This window comes from Gadus chalcogrammus, chromosome 19 (assembly GCF_026213295.1).
Source record: "Gadus chalcogrammus isolate NIFS_2021 chromosome 19, NIFS_Gcha_1.0, whole genome shotgun sequence".
Classification (NCBI taxonomy): Eukaryota; Metazoa; Chordata; class Actinopteri; order Gadiformes; family Gadidae; genus Gadus; species Gadus chalcogrammus.
The window spans coordinates 16,494,888-16,517,704 of NC_079430.1; the positions used below are offsets into that span (position 1 = coordinate 16,494,888).

The following is a 22,817-nucleotide window of genomic DNA, read 5'->3' on the forward strand; positions in this document are numbered from 1 at the left end:
GCGGAATAAAACTCATTCTAAACACATTGATACAAAAAACAAACAATGCAGTTTTACAGAATATGACCATTTATTCGGCCCCGTAGGGTAGGGTTTACTTGTGGTTATTAATTGCATCGATTAATCTCGATAACATGTTATCTTCATAAACATAATCGGGAGCTGTATTCAGCTGGTAAACATTCAGGCAATTTAACCCATTCAGCCAATTTTTTATTCTGCAGAATATCAACACTTACCTTTCACAGGTGAATTCCGTCAGAACCTGGAAACCATACTGCTGCAAAGTCTAAATCATGGAAAACCCATTTGTTAAAGGTAATAGACCATAGACAATATCAATCCGTTCACAATTTTCTAATTTGACAAATTGTCCTTCAAAGTTGTAGTAACCGCTCTCACTTTGACCCCTTATAAAAATAGATATAAAAAAATCCATGCGTCTTTGTTCTCAATCAAAAATACAAAAGTTAAAAATGTGGATATTACTGAAGCTCACTCAAAATACCTTTGTCACAAATGAGTTTTCTGAAACCACATAAATTGATTGATTTCACATTAGCTATGCTCAAATATAAATTGTTCACAACTAATGCACAAACACAGCCTAAAAAAGAAAAATACTGACCACCATGAATGACTTTAGCTTATACAAAATAAACATTTAAATGATTGCTTAGAATAAAAAAAATTATATTTAAAAGGAAGTCATTTTATTCGTTTTCTTTTTTAAATCAAATACTTTGGTACCGGTTAAAAAGCCAGATTGTATATCCTATGCTTTTCAAAATGTCAAGCATTTTAACTTAGATTTAAAACACATACGGACAGCCATTTCACCTGAGGATTTCATTATAAAACCTTTTCCCCAATCCATGCTATCATCACAAGGTTTAACTTACTGTGAGCATGATTTCTATTCTTGACACTATTTTTGACTGACGTCCCAATTTAAGACCAACGTATAGAGTGAGTTACAACGTATTTGAAACACATTGTCACATAAAAGTTTAGAGTGAGCTGTGCTCGTAAATATAACATTAGAAATGACTTCCAAAGCTTTCATTACAACTCACTCCTCCTGAGAATATGTGGATACATACAATGCATATTTTGGTATGTATGGTAGTAAAATCCAAATGTACCAGCAATTTGTGTATGCTCTTAGAAACCATCAAAATGACCATGCCGAATATGTTTGGAGTATCAAAAACCTACAATACATTCAGTATGGGGTGGCATTACTTTGAAGAACTGCAATATAAAAACACAATTTATCCAAATTACCAGTATGTACCCATGTCTACATGTATACACACAATGTTGAACTATTCAACAGGTTACATGCCTACTTTTCTTTAAGAGGAAGAAATAAAAAATAAAAAAAACAAAAACAAATAAAGAAAACTACAAAACCAAAGTTTGGACCAGATGAGTTGCCCTTAGTTATCCTGAACCCAAAAATAAAGATAAGATACGCAGTGATGAATACCATTTTTTTTCAGAGCAGATATTGCCAAAACAGCAAGGGTATGAAATATAAAAAAAGTATGGCAAAATGATTGCTAATATTCGAATCCCTGACCAATAGTTATTGTAAAAAATTCACAGAAGTTCAATTCAATTTAAAAAATGCAATAAAAACCATGACATGTTTGTTACTAATACTTGCAGTACCATATTTGTCAGCTTAACGGTACGAGGCTCAACACAAACATGTAAAACAAAGCAAACATACACATTTAATATAAATGACTCACTTAAAAGAGAAATTCACCATGATAAGTGGACCACAGTAAACAGTTTTATTACAACACAATCTAGTTTTAATCATCAAAAGCAGAGACATTTACAAACATCATCCTAACCATGAAAGTAATCGACGGGAATGAGGAAAGAAGAGATCCAAAAAAAACCTGGTACCCTATAAAAACAATTCAGAAACCGACGAATGTACACAGGTCAGCAAGACAAAGAGCGGGAAAAGAAAACCAAGTATGACAAGCTCATCTTTACTTTAAAGCATCGTGCAGGCTCGTCAATGTTTTCGGTACTTTGCACAAAAAAACAAGAAAGAAAAAAAAAAGAATCACACAGGTACTTTATCTTTTAGATTTCAAATAAAACATCATAAAAAATAAAAGGGCTTTGTGGAAAGTTTTTTCTTTTTTACTTTAACTTAAGTAGCCATGAGTATAGATCTTAAGATAATAAAGCCTACACACGAGGAGGGGGGGGGAGGGGGGGGGCTTTCCAACCACCGTTCTGAGCAAGGCGACCAGATGGACAGACACACAGAGATGCATGCAGGAGAGACTGAGGAGGCGGTGGGGTTGTGCTCCAGTTCAGCCATGCTGAGCAGGGGGCTGATGTGGTGCCGTGGTGCTAATCCTTCCTGTTGTCCCATTCCTTCCATCCCTGATCCTTGCAAGCTGAAAAGGTTTCAAAATGGAGGGTGGAGTTTGGTTTCGAGGAAGCCCAACATTCAAATACACTGCACATTGCATCTCTAGACTACAAATGGATTCAGCCATAGAATTTAGGGGAGGGGGTGGGAGATACACGATCAGCCAGCTATGTGAAAATGTGACGTGCCTTTAGGTTTAGAATTAAAAAGACTTCAAGATCAATTGTATTTTATATTTAATGGTTTCGAGTTTGCTAGACTTCAAATTGGGAAAAGTAAATGACTGAGTGAGTATGTATAGCCCCCTACCCTTGAACAGACACAGATAAATAAGTTGTCATGCACATCTGAACTTCAGCCAATGTCTTTTTGGATACATTAGAATAATAATGTACATGTACAGTCGTCACAGGTCAGGGCAGTGGAACCTGCTTCAAAATGTCACTAGCTTTGCTTTAGGTTTACTTTATCTGTAGGCATCATCATGAGAAAGGTGTCGTATTGGTACTATTTTAAGGACTTCTTATTTAATACTGTGGACATTAACAAGAGTCCATTGATAGGGGGGGGATTTGGTTTTCAGCTTTTTTCTGTTCAATTAACAATTTTGACAAATCAACGTTGTCTTCAAATTAATTATTTATTTGTGTATAACAATGAAAAAGAAATCCCTAGGCAGGGTTCTTCATAACACAAGACATATTGCAACATCTTTTGTTTTTGAACTTTAACATTTGTGGTTAGTACCTTAATTGGAACCTTATTTTGTTTTATTTCTGCATGCATGGCACACAAGGTTTTCTACGTTTCACATTCAACTTTAAAAAGTTGCGATGAAAGGTTACCTTAGAGTACCCAAACATTTTATTACAAATTCATTGTCCAATTATAATTTTGTCAATTGTTACGATTATCTTAAATTGTCTGATTTCAACTTAGTGACGTTCTAGAGGTGGGATACCCTTTAAACTCCAAACCTATTGCCCATTAAGTCACTCAATATCAATTCAAATTGTATTAGTCAGAGATTATAAAACTAACTCAAACAAAAACCAGAATCATTTTCTTTCCCTTTATGCTAAACATTCGCCACAAATTATTTCTTATCAATGCATGTAAATTATTTAAGTGACAAAGCAGAAAAAGGACAAAATATACAAGTAGTCGACGAACCAGGGCCAAACGTTATTATCCTGTCAGATATTAAACCAATGTTTTCAATGTCCGTCTTACTGCCATTTCTTCCTTCTTTATCTACAATTTAATTTAACCCTATTCAGAAAGATTGTTCCCTGATGAAGGCAATATTCATACGACACATCTTTACATTCCGTTAAATACAAACTCTTGTGGGGAGAATACACCCAGATAAAGTGGTCTCCATAGCTGATAAGATTGTGCCCGTTTGCCCCAGGTAAGATCAATAAAGGTATATTTGAATGAGATTAATCAGCGACCCCCAGGACAAACACACCTACACACAAGACTGAAAAAAGGCATCAAGTCACTCATCTGGGTACAAAACAGTGCTCCGCATAACTATAGAAACAGACTGAGGATTAGGGAGACGGACATAAACATGAAACACAAACTTTGTGAGGAAGAAAATGTGTTTGATTACATAAACATACAAGAATAATGCATGCATGCAGAAACGTTTCTTTTAGGAATAAACCCATAAAAAAGGTTGTTGATCATTACAGTTAGTTACACTTCAGCAACTACACAACTAGGATGTAATGTTGAATATATAACTTGGATGTGATAATCAGTGATGAGGACCTCAACAGACGAAACATACCGGTGATCATATAGACTTGGAAATAACTGATCAGCTAGGTATTCTTCACGAAAGATTTTCTATCAACAATCATGTGAGATATGAGCTAATTATTTGACAGATGTTAAATAAAAGATATAGCCTTGCTGTTTATTATAAGTTATTATGTGTCAATGTAAGTAATGGCAACCTAGCCAGTGAGACCAACATAAGACTGGCCTGTGTTAACTGAGAATGCCCATCACCTAACCTGGCACCTTTTAGAAATGAACACCAATTACCAGCCAACGGCGAATACACAAATAAAATAAACTGACCAACCCTTGCGCTACAGACAATTATAATTGCAGTACAATTTATGTTTTTTTTTCAATTCATCCAATACCTTTTATTGTCCTTTCCATTATATACAGAATGTGAACCAACAGACAGATCATCATGAAATGCCACATTAATGTTCCATGGCCTCAACTTTGATTGCAAAGTACGATAAGAGGGACCAACATGTTGACTTTTACCAAGTCCTTACGTTTCCTAAGACTTCCTGACTGACTTTGAAATGGACGTGAACTTGTATAACTGAAATGATGGCAGCAGAGTCCCAATACACTACAAAACGACAACAATAAAGCTACAATACGCAACAGACAAAAGCAGATTGTCAGGCCCAATTACAGAAATAGGAATATTAACTTATCAGTATATATATGAAAGGCTTCCGGTAAATTGTACATGTTAAGATGGACTTGATTGTCAAAAGCAACAAACAATATAATTGCTATTTATCAGGTTTTCAAAAATCCCTTGACTGCCTTTACATTTATTATTTTACAACTTTTTCTCTGGTTCATGAAACTACACAGATTCTTATTTCAGTCTTTTTTCGTTTATATTCTCATCTGTATTCTTAGCACTATGCCTGGGAAATTCTAGCCTTCTGTACAAAGAACAACAAAAACTATAAATTCCAATCCCCAACAATACATTAATAAAAAATATATTCTGAGTGAGTTTTAGTGTCAAATTTACAATGCAGTGGATAATGTGGTAGGATCACATTTAAAAACACATTAACCTAAATATTGCATAACATTGCTTAATGACACCAATAGACCAAGAGGCAGATAAAGAGCTCAACGTATTAATACCAATATGTCCTAAACAAAGATTCACAAGGCTGATGCACATTGCCTAAAGCCAAGGGACAAGGCAGTTCTGTTCGGCTGGCAAATCTTAAAATATTTCCCCCCCCGCCATTAAACCAGCAAATAATACGTTACACAAATAACTTAATGATTACAGCAAGAGCCTGACTCAAATTCTAGATGGTTATGATCTATTATCTTCTTCCCTAAAGGGATAAGCCGAGATTGAAGACGAAATTGGCATCGGTTTTACCCAGATTCAGACGGGTTGTTTGATTCCAAATAATCATCATATGCCCAGAAGCGGAGTTCCACACATGAACAGGGAATTGAATGGTCATCCCCTTCTGGACGCACAATGATCAATGTGGAATAAAACAACAAATCTGAATCTGTGTAAGACAAAATTTACAGACATCTTCACGCATCACTTTAAATAATACATAAGGTTCTTACTCATCCTCTGACCTTATGTCTTGTAAATCATTTTAAGATTTCCCAGCCATTGTGAACTGTAGTGTATAAGTCAGAATGGACCCACATTGTGAATTTCTACAGGCAAGATTATTATGAATAGTACAGCCATCAAGTCGTTACAGTCAAGGACTGGAGTAAAGGTTCTTTACTCTGCAACTAAAACCCCATTCAAAACATTAGAAGATCTTATATTTACTGCTTTTAAAGGAAGTAGCCGCAAAATAGAAAATGGGTGGATTCAATTGCTAATCGCTTTTATGACTAAAATTTCCTCAAACCAGTGTCGTGACGGGAAAGTCAGGGCTTTGAATTCTGATTTCCCACTGATCTTGTTATCTTACTACAACCATGGCAGTGCACGGCAAATGGGGTTTTGGTTGGCAAAAAAACCTGCACCCATCCTTTAAAATACATACTTTCATAAGTCAAGAAATGTCAACGGCAACAAATACATGACACATTGTAAATAAATATCTAAAACATTCTGGACATACAGAAAGACTGTGGATATGGTACAAGCAAAAACTTACCTTTGACTTACCTGTAGCCGTCCTGTTCCCCGAGTCTTTCTTTGCTTGCATACCCCTCCCAACACACGGGACCTTTCAATCAGAACATCAACTCATCGAGAAGTCGTTGTACTAACGACGATACAGCGACCCGCATCCACACCACCAACACACGCACGTTCCCCCCCCCCCCCCCCCCCCATCACCTTGTCTGAGGTATTTTTTTTTAACCAATTGCCTCTCGGTGAGGTGAGGGTGTGAGGGAGGGGGCTTTGAGGGCGTGCAAGCAAAGAAAGACCATCGGCCGCCCGAGCCACAGCGCACGGCCCCCCAACACAAGGCCCCCGGAGAGGCCGACGGACTAGTGCCGCGGCGGGGCGGAGCCTGTGGGCGTCCGCAGCACAGACCAACAGAGAAACACATCTGGAATGGAAGAGAAGAAGGGGGAGCGGGCGGCAGGCCCCAGGTATGGATGGTCGTACACACCTCTCCTACCCGGCGAGGCTCCTCAGCGGTGGCGGTACTCGCGTTCGCGCTCCCTCTCGCGGTCACGGTCGCGGTCGCGCTCGCGGTGGCGGTCGCGCTCACGGCTGCGCTCCCGGTAGTAGTCCTCGTGGCGGTCCCGACTGCGGGACTTGTGCCGGCGGCTCTTCTCCCGAGAGCGGCTGTGGTCGCGTTCCCGGGAGCGCTCACGTCTGGCATTGTCAAAAGAAAAAGATGTGTGGGCACTGTGAATGAAAGTTAAGAAGACTTGTTTTTCTTTTAGTCAGGCATCACGTTAGTACACTACATTCTGTTCCCCACAATGAATAAATAGTGGGGACAGTGATCAACTTCAACATTTAGCTAGAGCATAAAAACACATATGCGTATGTTTAACATAACTTAATTTATGATTTGTCTGATAGAAGTAGGGCGTCCCGGCAGGGTTTATTACCTGGCAGAGCCATAGCTCTTGGACTCAATGCCGTGGAGGCAGTCCTGCAGTGAGCTGATGAGGACTTTACAGCGGTCGTCTGCAGACACTTTAGACTGCTTTATGAGGCTGATGGCCGTCACCAAGGTCTCTATGGCACTGCCATAGTCCGCTGAACACAGGGAGAACACAACGGGGGTTAAGGGGAGGCCGGTCATTAGGAGGGAGAGAGTCCTCTAGTCATTTCAGGTTCACACCGAGGTTGATGTGATGTGAACTAGGGCTGCATCATATTCAATTAATCTGATGCTTTTGAAAATGTGTACGCTTGTCACAAGTCACCAGAGTGCAAAGTGATATCTTAAATCAGTGTGCTTTTTCAGACAAGAAAACAAAAGCACTTTTACTCAATAAATGACTTCCATCGATTATCAGTATTTGTTGAGATTTATTAATCGATTGACTGATCAATTAATCAACTAAGCTTTGCAGTGCTCAAGTGAATTTAACATACAATGTTCTTTGAGTGGCCGCAGATGATATTCATGCAAATCCTCTTGTATTCTGAGTCATCAACCAGTTAGGTCCGGTATGCAACCATTTAAAGGTGACATGAGATACCACCAGGTCTGAGTATGGTGAGCCGATACAAGCCGTTTTGAGAATCATACATCTAGGTGGACACGGCCACAAAGTGGGCGTGTCCACCTAGATGTATGACGGATAGATGAGCAACAGTTGCTACAGTCCACCGGGTAGGCTGGTAGACTGATCCATCGATCCCCGATCGATCCCAGGCTTGTAACGGCTGGTCACACTCACACCTGGTGGCGTGTCACGGGACCTTTAATTCCTCAGGGGCTTCGATCAACGGAGGGTCCTCTCACCTGCGCTGGCGTCGGACACGGCTCTTGAGATGGCGCTGGAGGAGATTGCTCTGTTCCTGTTCATGATCTCCTCGAACTCCGCCTCGCTCAGCGGGGTCCGAGACACCTCCATCTCCCTGCGCACCACGGAGAACCGGTTAACCCAAGGAACCCCCGACCAATCAGACGGCACGGGCGTACAGGCCGTGTGCAAGAGCACCACGCGTTCAGAGGAGGGCTCAACGTATTCATTTAAACGATACAATAAAAGGGCCAGTTGGTTTGGGGAATCATTTTGAAACCGAGAGATTAATACGAATCCAATCTAACAGTTACACACATTAATACAACAGCCCAATGTAGATACACTTGTGGCTGGAGATTAAGGAAAGTAATATGTTATTTTTAAATGTCAGACTTGTACATGGCAAACAAGTTTCCAGGGACTACAGATGAAAAACCGTTTGTGTAACTAAGGCCCAATCCCATTTCTACCCCTTCAAAACAAGGGGGAGGGGTAAGGGGTAGAAATGGGATCGGGCCTAAATCTGGTACATTCACACGTCCTATTCAATGGACATGTCGATTAATGTACGCTGTCCCTTTTAAATAAATAAAAAATTACACTAGTAGGCCTCCTCTCTCGTGAGCTCTTGAACGCTGCTGACTGTAAACATTACATACATTAAGGCCCAATCCCTTCTCTACCCCTTACCCCTTCAAAACAAGGGGTAAGGGTAAGGGGTAAGGGGTAGAGATGGGATTGGGCCTAACGTCTATAGGTGGCCCCGCCCCCCCGCCTACCTTCCGCCGGGGCCGCCGTAGTCCCGCTCATAGGGCGGCGGGGGCCCGTGGGGCCCGTAGGGGTCGTTGGGTCCGGGGGGCCGCCTGTTGTCGTTGGGGGGCATGTTGTTGTTCCCGGGCGGGGGGAAGAAGGCGGGGTTGACGTGGGGCGCCGGAGGGGGCCCGCCCGGCGGGGGCCCCGGCATGTGCGGGGGCGGAGCCAGGGCCATGGGGGGTCCGAGGGGCCCCGGGGGGCGGGGGGGGAAGGGGCCCGGAGGGGGTGGTCCCTGCTGGGGGGGCGGGGGGCCGGGCGGGGGGCCGTACCCCGGGGGAGGGGGGCCGGGGGGCATGGGTCCCATGGGGGGCTGGAAGACCTGCCCGGGGAAGAGGACCGGCGGCGGCGGCCGGTCGTTGCGGTTGGGGGGTCCCGAGAGGGGGGGGGGCAGGCCCTGTCCTGGAGGGGGGGGGCCGGGGGGGCCGGGCGGACCGGGGGGCCCGAGGGGGGGCCGAGGAGGACCCTGCATCCCGCCTGCAAACCCAAACACAAAGAGCCGGGTTAATCTCATAATTTCACTGCTCTGGCAAAAAAAAATGACAATAAAGTATTGATTCATTCATGTATTCATTCATTGTATTCATTCATTCATTCATTCATTCATTCATCACCCAGCCAGAACCGTAGACTAACACCTGGGCTAGGTACCGATGTGGGCGCATGCTCAAGAACTTAAAGGGGTGTCCTCAGCACAGAAGATGTGAATGGTGGCGATGGTTCAGTAGTTACACACGTTAATACGACAGCACAGTGTGGGTACACGTGTGGCCGGCGATTAAGGAAAGTAAAAAAATAAAAAAATGAAAAGACACGTTCATGGCGAACGAGTAAGGCCCAATCCCCTTTCCACCCCTTACCCCTTCCCCGTACCCCCTTCAAAACAAGGGGGAGGGGTAAGGGGAAGGGGTAGAAATGGGATTGGGCCTATGACTCGTCTCATGAGCTCATGTCTCAAATGCAAAATGCATTTGAGACATGGACTGATCGGACACACTCACTGGTTGGCTCGTTCCCGATGAAGAACATTCTCAGTTTAAAACATGCACCCGTCGTCACAAACACACTCTCATAAAACGCATTTCAAACAAGAGCCGAACTGTACGACGGCAGTAACTACGATCTGCGTTCCACAAGCCTCTGCTGAGACGACAATACATCGGAGCCTGGTTTAGAGACAGTTTGATTATCTGCTAAAAGATCGTCTGTGTTTCGCGACGTAAGATCTGAACACAAATAAGAGCTGGGAAGTTCCAGGAAGGTATTTAAACCCTTGTAACAGAATTATATTCTACACTAGTTAAAAACTAAAAATCGTTGTATTTTAAATATATAAACGCAGAGCATTAGCTTATGAATCCAACTTCCGGCTTGATCCGCTGGGTCGTTTAATGTGAGAGACAGGGTGAGCTGGGGGGGGAGGAGGTAAAGAGAGAGGCGATCGGAGTGATCAGTGGAGGCGCTTCACCTCTGGGTCTCCAGTTCCCGTCCCTGCCCCCGGGCGCGAAGGGATTGAAATTCATGTCCATCAGAGGGCCATCTGGTCTCATCCCCTGGCCTAATGGGGAGGGGCAGAAAGCACACCAATCAAAACTCCCCTCTGACGAGCTGGCCAATCCCGCTGAAGGGGCACAAGCCAATCAGCAACAAGCCAGGAAAACCATTAAAAGGGATTAGGGCAAAGAGGAGGGAACCCACGCTTACATCTCTATGAAGGCGCCCTCCCCTCCAACAAAGAGAGTAGTGGGAAGTAACAGAGTAGTGGGAAGTAACCAAGAGAGTAGTGGGAAGTAACAGAGATAGTAGTGGGAAGTAACAGAGTAGTGGGAAGTAACCAAGATAGTAGTGGAAGTAATCAAGAGAGTAGTGGGAAGTAACCAAGATAGTAGTGGGAAGTAACCAAGAGAGTAGTGGAAGTAACCAAGAGAGTAGTGGAAGTAACCAAGAGAGTAGTGGGTAGTAATCGGGATAGCAGTTGGAAGTATCGAAGATAGTAGTGGTAAGTAACAAAGATTTTAGTTGCAGTAACTGAGATAGTGGCGAGTAGTAACCAAGACAGTAGTTGAAGGTACAGAAGATAGCAGTTGTAGTAACTGAGAAAGTCATGGGTGGTAGCCAAGACGGTAGTAGCTAGAAAACGAGAGTAAGAGTAGAACGGAGCATATCTGAATGCCTAAAGAGGCTGGGGGAAGAAACGTAGGCCAATAGGAAAGGTTGAGCAGGTACAGTCAGCCATGCAGTGAGGCAGTGGTAAGGGCTCAGTAAGGGACAGGGTCCAAGTGGTGCATTTTACAAAGACGCCAATCCTTTAAAATGTATCCCCTTATAGACCAGAAATTAGTGAATGAGTGAATATGGTGGCGGAAACTGAAATCTTGTGAGTAAAAAGAAAAGAAGACAACCAATGCAGGAAGAGCAAACTACAATTTCTTTAAGGGCTCATGTCGTGCCGTCAGGTGGGGGGTGTGATTAGCCGGTACAAGCCGTCTGAACATCATTCCTTCCCTGTGCCATAGTGACATCACAGACGGGCGTGTCCAGCTAGATGTGCGCTGGACGGATCAGTCTACACCCCCGCCTGGTGGCACGACGTGAGCCCTTCAACGATACGCAAGGACTACGGTTAGGTCAGGGGCAGTGTTGCCACAGTTTCCTTGAAAAAGTAATCTGATTACTGATTACTAGTTACTCCTTAAAATAGTAACTTGGTTACTTTACTGATTACTTGATTTTAAAAGTAACTAAGTTAGATTACAAGTTACTTTATTGGTTACATTTAGCTGCGAAAACACCCCCTGCCGCCTCAAAATAAAAAATTACAACCGGTTTTGCCAAAACTAACTTTTTGCCCGAGCCCGAGCCCGAGCCGGCCCGTGGGCCGGGTTTGGCTTGGGCTCGTACAAGCCTGACCTGTACGGGCTTGGGCATCGTACAGGTCGGGCTTGGACTCGATTTTCTGGGCCCAATCTAAGCTCTAACCTCCGGACACAAAAGTCAATCCGAGTGTATCCGTGGGACTCGAACCACACGCGCACTCAGAACACCCTAGTGGCGCAGAGTCGTCTGTGCGCGGTCGGACGGACCCCCCCATAGTTGAAGAAGCCCTGACGATGACATGGGGGCCGAGCACAGCCGGGCCGAGGGGAACACTCACCAGGGAAGTGTGGGGGCGGGCCCCCGGGGCCGAGAGGCCCCGGGAAGCGGTCTCCGCCGGGGGGGCCGGGGAACCGGCCGCGCCCCCCCCGGCCCCCCATGGGGAAGCCACCGCCGCCGCCGCCACCGCCGCCGCCACGGCCGTCGCCGCGAGGGCCAATACCGGGGGGGCCGGCCTTGCCCTCCCCGGACATCTGCCCCGACTGCGTTCCTGGGGGGCCAAGAGGGGAGAAAAAAAAAAAACTAACTTGCATGTACGTTCTCAGAGCAGGTCGTCGCGCTAACAGTGCACGCATAGCCGCGGCCGCCATCTTAGGTGAGGCCTGCGTCTGGTTTTAGCGGAACGCGGTTTTTGCGCGGCGACCAGCGCAGTGACGCAGGCCGGTAAGAAAGACGTGGAGAACACACCCGAGTACAAACGCACTATTTCCAGTTCTGCAAATGTCAGTAAAAAGCTTCTGCTCTCAGCGCGAACATCAAGGCCCTGATATACTTGAACGCATATATGCCCTTTGGGCTACAAAACGAGTCCATTTGGACAGGGTACAACATAGTCGCTGTAAATTGTGGGCTGTTCCAACGTTTTACGACACTAGGCACGGCGAGATGGGACTCAATCGTTTGCGTGGCGTTGTTGACCGATAGCACATCAGGGCCTTCGGATGTGATTTCCCCAGGAGCGCCACTTACTTTTCCTGGACTGCATCTCGAACTGGCTGAGGGACTGTTTGTTACAGGGCGTGACGATGGGGTTCTGCCCGTGGAGCTCCCTCTTGGACAGCAGCTCCATCAGCTTCCTGGACGAGCCCTCCGAGCCCACACACACCAGGGCGAACCTGGGACCAGGCAGAGAGCGAGCGTCACAACACTGTGGAGGAACAGCTGAAGCACCTGGCAGAGGCTCCATGATGGAAGGAGTTCTCCGATGAGGGGAGGGCGCGAGGTAATCACTGTGTGTGTGGATACTTAAAGTTGACATATTATACCGCCAGGTGTGAGTGTGCTTAGCCATAACAAGCAGTTTCGAAAATCTACCTCTAGTGACATCACAACTGGTGTGTCCAAATAGATGTGTTCTGGATAGACCAGCCTACCCGGTGGACTGTAGCAAACGTTGCTCAACCATCCGTCATACATCTAGCTGCCCACTAGTGATGTCAGAAGAGGCAGCTTTTCAAAACGGCTTGCAACGGCTAATCACACTCACACCAGAGGGTATAATGTCACCTTTAAACACTCGTATTCATTTATAAAAGACGTCACAATTAATATCCATTTGTTAACACATTACACTCTTGGTGAATACAATTTACCAAACCCAAAAAGATCTTTGAGGATGCCACCTCTTGTATAAGTGGAGTGCAATGGCGTGAGGTTACATGCTAGTATACGCTCTCAACTATATTCCTTGTTTTGGAATACAACGTGGAACCTCACCCTTTAGACTGCCCATTGGCGCGGTTCTCAAAGAACTTGATTTCCAGGACGTCTGTGATGCCTATCGACCGGATGGCTTCTGTTAGGTCCTCATCTGTTGTCCACTGTTGGTGAGGAGAAAATACATCAGTTAAATGATGTGCACGTAACAGTGAAACGACTGAACGCTGAGACGCATTGAACAAATTTCCGATGCCAAACATACTAATGGGCATTTTATGAAATATGGAAAGACTAGCCTCAATAAAAAAAAAATAAGTCAAGCCATACAATATAGAGGGGATTGTGGAATGCTGATGCAAGGACTGGACGATAGACAAAATCTATGACAATATACTTTTTCAGATCAGTTGATAAGATAATTATGAGATTAGTCATCAAGTGTGTTAACAGGGTATTCTTTTGGTACTGATGGAAGCCTGAATACAATGCAATTACATTTAATCACATTATCTTGTCATTAATCATTCCTTCAACTTTCGGGCGATAAGGATAAGTGGGTGGTCATTCTTTAATACAGCCATGTTTTTGAAACATTGGTTTTAAGGTAGTTTCCCTGTTTGATAACTAAAAGCGGGCATTCCCTCTTTCTGAGAAAGTTGCTATCCAAGACGGCGGCGATACAACTGCACACCTTCATGCCATCAAAAGCAAACTATATTCACACGCTGCACCGCAAGTAAACACAGCTGTGCGACCTCTCATTCACCCATTTTCTGGTGCTACTGGACTGTAAAAAAAAAAGGCCTGCAGACTGTCTGTCCACACGAGGTGAACGTTGTGTACGGGTAAACCATGAATGGGCTAAATGCAACACTTTAATGGTCGTCGTGTGGTTGATTGACTTAGGCCCCGTTTACACGAAGGGAAAACGCAGATACTCCCACGCGGTTTGGCCTCTCATTTACACAAAAACCCAGTTTTTAAATCACAGAAAACGATGATTTCTAAAAACTCCGGCCAAAGTGGAGAGTACTGATAACGCCGGTTATGTGTCGTCGTGTGAACTGGGAGAAACAGGGTTTTAGGTTCTCAAGCGTCACATTATGCGCCAGAAAATGCTTAACATCATGTGAGCACCCGCTGTCTGTCCACACCAACGAAACTCGCGCCATATCGAGGGATTATTTGTTTATCAACACGCCAGATGCATGCGCAGAATGATCGCAAAAAGAACATTTTCTTGACCAAATTATAAATATGCATACTTTATGTTGAAAGTATAGACCGTCGCGATTCCCATTGAAACGAACGGCTCGGTGATTATTCTTCAAAACGAGAGCCGGTGAATTGTGAAGATAGCAACGTCGTATTTACGCGGGTTGATTTAAATGACAACTTTTTTGAAAACGGTGTTGTGTGCACGATGTTATTTTTGAAAACGGAGGGGGGGAATATTTGTGTCTCTGAATACCCTGCTATGTATAAAGGCGGCCTTAGTGAACTTAGGGACGTACCCATGTGAGGTTTCCGATGTACAAGGCGATCCTCTTGCCCGTGTAGGTGTAGACCACGTTGGGGGGGGCACTCTTCCCGCCCTCCGCCCCTCCGGGGGCCGGCAGGGCGTCCAGGTAGTCGCGGTCTTCGGGCGCGTCGCCGTTATTGGCCGATGGGGAGATGACATCATCGTACAGGTCGATCTGCTCGTGGACGGGGTAGTCCGTTTCCTAGTAGAAGACAGGGTGGGAAGTGGAGTGAGGCATTATGGGAATGGCACCTCTGAAGCACTTGTTGGACGTAATCCAAAACTACTAGGATATGTTTTGCTCAGATGTTATACATATAGTCTCCCGAATAATAAATACAGGGCTTTGAAGCCTTCTGGCAATTCCTGTCTCCTAGGTGGTATACACAGCAGACACGTCTTTAGTTCCTTCCTGGAGCCAGATCGCTATGATTCTTAGTGTGAATATCCGTTATCTATCCTATATCGAAACTAAAAATATATTTATCTTCAAACTGAATCAACTTGAATCAAAATGTGTGATTATTCAAATGCACCGCCACAGTAGCGAGAGGCTAATTTAAATGTCACTTTCAGTTTCGATGCAAGAAGATTTCGGGCGGGCTGTTAGAATACAAAAATAGGAGCTCCGCCTACCAGGCCAGTCTCAACCACAATACAACGCCAAATGCATCTACTTAATTATATTCCTACTTCGAAAAGTGGCCAAAATGCATAACCTAATATAATATACGACTAGTCGGAAAAAATTGTAATAGAGAGAAGCGTCTGTATTATTTTTGACGGTATTGAATCACAGCGTTGGTATTTCTTAATGCCCGGGTATAGCTGCCAAGTCCAGTACCGCTGTATTATTTAGGTTAACAAAGAGTACTATTGAATCGAGAAAAGAAAGGGAACAACTAATCCGCCTTGTGTCTGGTGCTTTTGGATGAAATCAGGCAAACATCTTTGAGTTTATGAACTATATCCTGCCAATATCCAAGGATTCGGTCTGCACTTCTTCGCCGAACCAAGACTGCCAGTAACTCGTGTATTCGCTAAAACACGAATATAACTGGTTGTATCACTGTATATAGTTTACCATGTTAAAATGCAATCATTTTAAGATAGAAGTGCATGCATACAGAATCGTAACAAACTCAGTCCACAGCTTTCCACTTCCAGGATGTATGGACTGGATTCAACATGATCAAGCCGATCAGTGCTACAGAGCTAATAAAACACTTCTAAACACAGCACACATCCATGTCGTGGTTGCAGTATTTTTATGATCGAGTACTTAAAGTTATTGTAGAGGACAAACACAGATCATTCGATAAGTTATCATGGCTGAGACGGGGGTGTGTCCCGAAAGGTGAAGCGTTAACAACACTCGAGAAAGCGGTCAATGTGCGCCTTTACGCAGCAATTATCCACCAAACTAGTGGGTCAAAGCAACACCGGTGTTATTTTTTGATGCCAAACCCCTGGTCTCCAGCAGTGAGACCCACCCCACCTCCGTAGACCAGCTCGGAGGCGGACAACAATGGAGCGGCAGTAGCGCGCCACCGGAGGCCACGCCGCGGCGGAGGCCTTCAGCGAGGCGCCGCGTTACACAACATATGGGACCTCCTTTCGTTTGCAATGACCAAGTTCCGCCATGCAATTACGGGATTCGCTTTTAAAATGCTTCTTTTTGCAGATAACCGATCGTATCTTCCTATTTCCACGCCATTAATCCCATTCTTGGAGGATAAAACGACAGTCGCGGCCTCTGCTAGTAGGTCTAGTCCGAGATCACCACCCGCAGACGATTACAAAGAGTCCAAACAACGCGAATAATGAACTTGATGATACATCATGGCCCGTTTCGCCGAAGTCACTATTGAATACCTGTGTGAATTCCTCCTCTACGTCGGCGTAGATATCGATGTGGTCGACACCGTCCGCCATTTTCCACGCCGCCTTCTCCGCCGTGCGGTCGGAGCCTATGGAGTCTGGTGCGCCGCCTGCAGACAGCCTCACAATGAGGACGGAGCAAGCCCACCAGCTCCCCCTGCGGTCACTGTGAGGTGTTCACTTTACACAATGACATGCCTTTTACTGCGCAGAGTAATTTTATGCAAATGTGTTTCCTCATCCTGCTATTTTGATTAAATTAGGCCAAAAGGATGGACCTAACTCCGAAAACGGACCAGCAGTTTGACCCTGTATCCTACTGACCTAGTGCTAGGGGACATCTAGAATTTAAGGCACTGGGACGCATGGAAACCATCCTCTGGTGAATAGTTAATGTAGTGAGACGTCTGTTATTACAAAATAAAGGGTAAGAGTCAGCAGCTAAGCCATTCATGAATATGGGTTTGTTATTGAGTGCTCATCGAACAATGTGTAGGACATCAAGCCTGGGCCGGGGAAGTCTGCGTCAATCTTTGGAGAAGGCTCAACTGGAAAACGGCATAATTGATCCCATAAACCTTTCAGCAATGAACAGAATCAGCTCTCCAAGGCGTGACCTAATCTTGACTGGCCTTGTCAAAGAAAAATAAGTCCAAAAGCCGAACTATAAATCAATTGATCTAACTGTTTAGTTGACACAAATACTTTAACATTTGTGTTGAGCTTATTGCCTCCGTAGCTTCATCACTCTTTTACCATATTTATTTTTGAGTTACACTTTTCTAACCAGACGTTGAGCCATGCTGGTTTTATGACCGATGTTATTCCATCTTGCATTCAGGTGACATTCACATTTGTACGGGGAGGTGAGGAGGAGGGGATGGGAGGGGATTACAAACCTCTATTAAGACTCCAACTCATGAGTGTAGTTCCCTTATACATCAATCAAGAAGACCCTATAATGCTGCTTGTAGCTATAGTTCTAATACATATATAATCATATAATAACTGAAAAATAACATCTTGCCTGGATTTAAAAAAACATTGTGATTGAGATTAAAAAGTATATGAGGTATTTAAATTATTTAGATGCCAGGGGACAACAGCAATAGATTATAAGTATTAAAGTAGAAAAGACGAACAGAAGGTTGCTTATTTCTTTAAGCATTACTTTGGGTTTCAATTAAATGTGGTATTTCTAGCTTATTGGTATCAATAATGAAAACATTAAACAGTGCATTACAAAACCAAACACAGCACTCACAAAATAATGGGGAACCAATTTACTTCTTAATACAGACTTAAATCAAAGGATTACATTTAAAGTAAAATTATACAATGCGGTGCAGAAAGAGAAACATGTTTTTTTGTATTCTCAGCAAGACACAGAAGGTTTACATTATGCAGCGCCTGGACTACCTGCTGCACGAAACACACCTGCATTACCACAAACACATCCGCACACACACGCAAGCACATGCGCACACACACACTAGCATAAACACATGCACGCCACATGCATGTCTCTTTCTCTCACACACACACACACACACACTCTTTTACACACACACACATTCCAGATAAATTAAGAGTGAAATCAGATAATCCTGAATGCATGCAAAATTAAATTAGGCAAGCACAAAATCTCATGACTATTGTTTTTTAAAGCGCTAGGTTGCCACTTGTTGCCCAAAATCGCTTATGTTTAAAACATGCAAGTAGACATACAATAATGAATGAGTGCAATCAGAATCAGAGTTGTAAAGACTGCTCCATAATCATATGTCAGGGGAATCCGTTAAATGCATTGAGCCACTGAGTGCACACATACATTCAGTCTTGCTCAGATGTAAAAAAAAAAAGAAAGAAAGAAATATATTTGAGAAAGTAGAAATGTAAATGATCATATATTTCTTTCCAAAACAATGTTTTAAAGGGGTTTCAATGTCTGTGCTCACTATGCACACTGGCCCACAGACAGACATTTGGACAGACAGCAACATTTTGAAAGGGATTGACATTATCAAGAGTTTTTTTGTTGCAATAATTATATGCTGATTCATATTTTTTGCTGCTAAAAATGTGTCACCCACAGCCCTTGCCAATGTGGTCATATCTGAGCCGTTTTACTACGGTATTTCTATTAAACATAAAGAAAAAACAAAGGAATTCAGAATCCTACTCTAAGCATTGAGCCTCCAGCCCTTGACCACCAAGGAATGCAGAAGTAAATGCAAACAACAGCAAATCATACAGAGATCACTTCCTCCTGGAAGTGGCTGCTCCTTCCTCAGAGGCAAGTCGTTGCTGATTGGACAATGTGTAAAACTCCAGGGAGACTGGGTGCCATGATCACTATTTATTTACATTCAAAGGCCGCTGCAACCAGTCGTCTGATCGTCTCTGATCCCTCCCTGGGCAGGTGACTTCAGAGCGGAGCACTGCTGCCCTTCAGTTCAGGATATCATCTCAAACCCGACCTGTTGTTTCACTGTCTCTCCAGCAGGGGGTGATCACGTCCCGTTCCCAATGTTTGACTGACGGCAGCTCCTCCACGGCGGACCGGAAGTGCACGTATCCACGAAGGACGGTTCAGTTCATCCCCCGGTGGGAGAAGTTTCATAGTAACCTGCAGTGTAAACAATGTCCAAGGTGTGACATTGCACGATATCGCCCGAACCAGACGACGAAGACCCCGGTCATCGAGAGATCAGCGTGGAGGAGGAGAGACAGAGGAGGAAGAGCGACACGGAGAGAGAGATGACGCAGGCCCCGCCGCAGTCCTTGGCGTTCTCCTGAGAACGCATGAGGGAGACGGATCAGTTTGAGTCCTGAAGCTTGGGTCAGGGTCAGGGCAGTAAAACGGCTGGCCGGGTGTTCAACTCCCCACCTGAACATACTGAGTAGAGATCTACATTTGATCTCCCTGCTAAATCTTAAATTCATTGCATTACTTACATTTTTTTAATGTAATTTATATTATAACTTCACTTTATTGTGCACTTTTAACTTAACCTTTGTTTCCTTATTTTATTTTATATTATGACGATGTTTCTATTTGAAGCACTTTGAGTTTGCCTTCTGTATGTAAAGTGCTATCTGAATAAAGTTGCCTTGCCTTGTCCAAACCCTACCTCTAGGCCTCCTTGAGTACAATATCTGTCCCCACACCTCCTCAGTAATGATTGACATCCGTCTGAATTTACTCTAAATCGCTTTTGATTAAAGCTTCTCCCAAATGGAGATTAAAGGTGACATATTATACCACCAGGTGCGAGTGTGATTAGCCGTTAACACGGCATTTTGAAAATCGGCCCTATTCTGACATCACATAGATGAGCAATGTTTGCTACAGTCCACTGGGTAGGTTGGTAGACTGATCCATCCGCCGTACATCTAGGTGGACACGCCCACACTGATGTCACAAGAGGCAGATTTTCCAAATGTCTGGTAACGGCTAACCACACTCAATTCTCTGGTGACAGAATATGTCATGTTGGCTCCATTGGGCCAACATTTCGGGGTTTATTAGCTCTCCTCCACTAGAAGGTAAAGGTGGAGCGTTGGAAACAGCTTTCATCTCAAGATTCAAAGGTTTTTATTCGTCACATACTCAGGCTGTCACTGCAGTGAATTGTTTGTGTGACATGCTCTTAATTTCTGCGCTTAAAATACAAACAAATAAAAATGTAATAAAATACAATATAAGTTTGAAGAGAAATTAATATAAATGTATATTATAAAAAAATATCTTGTGACCACGTTGTGGGTAACACACCGACCGATCCCCCCGGGGGGGGGGGGCGGGCTGACCTCTGACCTGTGAGTGGTAGGCGTGGCAGGACTCCGGGCGTCGGCGGACCTTCTGCGACTTCATCCTGTTGCACTTCACCGAGGCGTTATGTACAGCGGGGTCAAGGAAGAGGCCGAGAGGGGCTGCTCCCCTGAAGCTGTTCCCCCTGGGGCTGTCCCCCCTGAGGCTGTTCCCCCTGGGGCGTGTTGTGAATGTTTACATGAAGGAGGACCAATCCCCAACACCGCCTGTGATTCAATTCAACCCAATTCAATTTTATTTTATTTGTACAGCCCTTAATGTCCATTACAGTCTCAAAGGGCTTCATATTTAGAACCTGTTGTAGATTTGGTGTAGATTGCTTTGGGTTGCTTGTTAACCTCTGATTGGCTGATACGGTAACTCGGTGTTAATGCGACGCACCTGTCGTCTGCTGATGGAAAGTGAACCGAAGGGGGGGCCGGCAGCCACCGCAGCCCCAGAATGAACCCCCAAAAAAACACGTTTCTTAAAGGCAGGGTCAGGGGGTTTGCTTCTCCTTTAAAGATAACTTAGTATTCATTCCCCAGTGAAACCTTGTTGCTGTGGTGTAGAAAGGGGCTCTTCGTTTTCATCCATACCCTGATCCTGGACAGGCTGTCTCATGCTTGTTCATCATTTTGTCTTTAACCCCAGATTATCCTTTGCTAGACCTGCACAATGACTGATTGAAGCTACATAACCAAGCCCCCCTCCCAGAAGATAGTGTCATTGTTGAAGGGTCTTCTGATGTTCTTTCATTTACCCACCTCCCTGCTCTCAGCCTCTAAGAGGAGTCTTACCGTGAGGGGGAATCCGAGACACAGGCCTGTTTGACACTGCGGTGCAATGACCGGTGAAGTTAGGAAGTTCTCCTCTCTCCCCACAACACACCCTGCCCTGAGTTACTGTAGCGCCGTGAGGACACACACACACACACACACACACACACACACACACACACACACACACACACACACACACACACACACACACACACACACACACACACCCACAGGAAGGATATATTTGACCTCCATGGGCTCCATGGTGATTGGAGGGTACTGCCTGGAGCAGTCACAGTCAGCCTGTACCACCAGCATCAGCAGGTTGCTGTCTGGGACCTGCTGCACCACGAACATCCTGCACACACACACAGACACACGCACACGCCCGCACGCAAGCGCAAATACACACACACACAAACACACACGCACGCACGTGCAAACACACACGCACGCGCAAACACACACGCACGCGCAAACACACACACACACACACACACGTAAACACACACACGCACAAACACACATTTAATTGGTTAATAGCTTACAATAAATAAAAACAACGTTTGGTTACATCTAGAGAAGAATGTAAAACTGAACAGTGAGATATGTTAACTACACATTTATGAAGGTCTTGACGTGCATTCCTGGTGGAGTCGATTCCGTCCAGTGAAGCTGTTAATAGCACTGCACTGTAGACTCGCTCTTTCTGCATGCATGTTATACCACCTCTGGCCTCCAGGGGTCAGCAGAACTCTGAACATCATAAAGACGGTAAATGAACAGCAGGCCGCTGTCGATGTGATCCTCTCTCTCTCTTGACAGTTATCTCCCTCCTTTTCATTGTCTGTTTCAAACCGCTGATCACTCACTCTACTCCCATCTCTCCCGCGAGTCTTCTTTGTTTCTCCTGCTTCTATTTCCTCTCATTCCCTTGTGCTCTCTATCTCTCACTAACCCCATAACGTGGGCTTAGTGAGAGATAGAGTGTGTGTAAGTATGTGCAGTCTATGTGTTTGTGTGTCAGCGATTGTGTGTGTATGTCATGTTGAGTGTGTGTGTGTGTTCGCTTTGTGAATGTGGTTGTGTGTGTGTCTGTGTGCTGTGTCCATGTGTGTGTGTGTGTGTGTGCTGTGTCAAGTCAATGTGTTTGTGCGTTTGCTGTGTCAAAGTGTGTGTGTGTGTGTGTGTGTGTGTGTGTGTGTGTGTGCACCTACTTCTGGCATCGGCCACACTTGATGAGGCTGTTGGTCTCTTTGATTGACGGCTCGTGCAGGAAGCTGGGGTACTCTGTGTCACACGGCTGAAGGATGTCCCCGCGCTTCTTATGGGAGGAGGCTGAGCGATAGA

At 44.6% G+C, this 22,817-nt stretch overlaps 2 protein-coding genes across 3 annotated transcripts in view; both read right to left on the bottom strand.

The window, feature by feature from the left end:
• Positions 1-2,343: 2,343 nt before the first annotated feature.
• On the bottom strand, positions 2,344-17,038 carry cpsf6 (cleavage and polyadenylation specific factor 6). Of its 2 annotated transcripts, none has more exons than XM_056577963.1 (11): positions 16,866-17,038; positions 14,983-15,192; positions 13,526-13,629; positions 12,778-12,924; positions 12,090-12,307; positions 10,404-10,493; positions 8,905-9,412; positions 8,122-8,237; positions 7,256-7,406; positions 6,805-7,013; positions 2,344-2,432 (listed from the first exon to the last, which is right to left on the bottom strand). In XM_056577963.1, the coding sequence occupies exons 1-10, from the start codon at positions 16,923-16,925 to the stop codon at positions 6,827-6,829; spliced, it is 1,791 nt and encodes a 596-aa protein (XP_056433938.1). In that variant the 5' UTR covers positions 16,926-17,038; the 3' UTR covers positions 2,344-2,432; positions 6,805-6,826. The 2 variants fall into 2 exon arrangements, with proteins under 2 accessions (XP_056433938.1, XP_056433937.1); XM_056577962.1 differs by having other exon boundaries at positions 6,805-7,046.
• Positions 17,039-18,149: 1,111 nt separating this feature from the next.
• Positions 18,150-22,817, bottom strand: part of LOC130372878 (voltage-dependent calcium channel subunit alpha-2/delta-4-like) — a 15,133-nt gene continuing 10,465 nt past the window's right edge. The window contains exons 9-12 of the mRNA XM_056579039.1: positions 22,685-22,805; positions 21,705-21,825; positions 20,692-20,769; positions 18,150-19,666 (exon numbers count right to left, since the gene is read on the bottom strand). Coding sequence (XP_056435014.1) covers positions 19,571-19,666; positions 20,692-20,769; positions 21,705-21,825; positions 22,685-22,805 — 416 coding nt within the window. The 3' untranslated portion in view covers positions 18,150-19,570. The remainder of the gene's footprint in view (positions 19,667-20,691; positions 20,770-21,704; positions 21,826-22,684; positions 22,806-22,817) is intronic.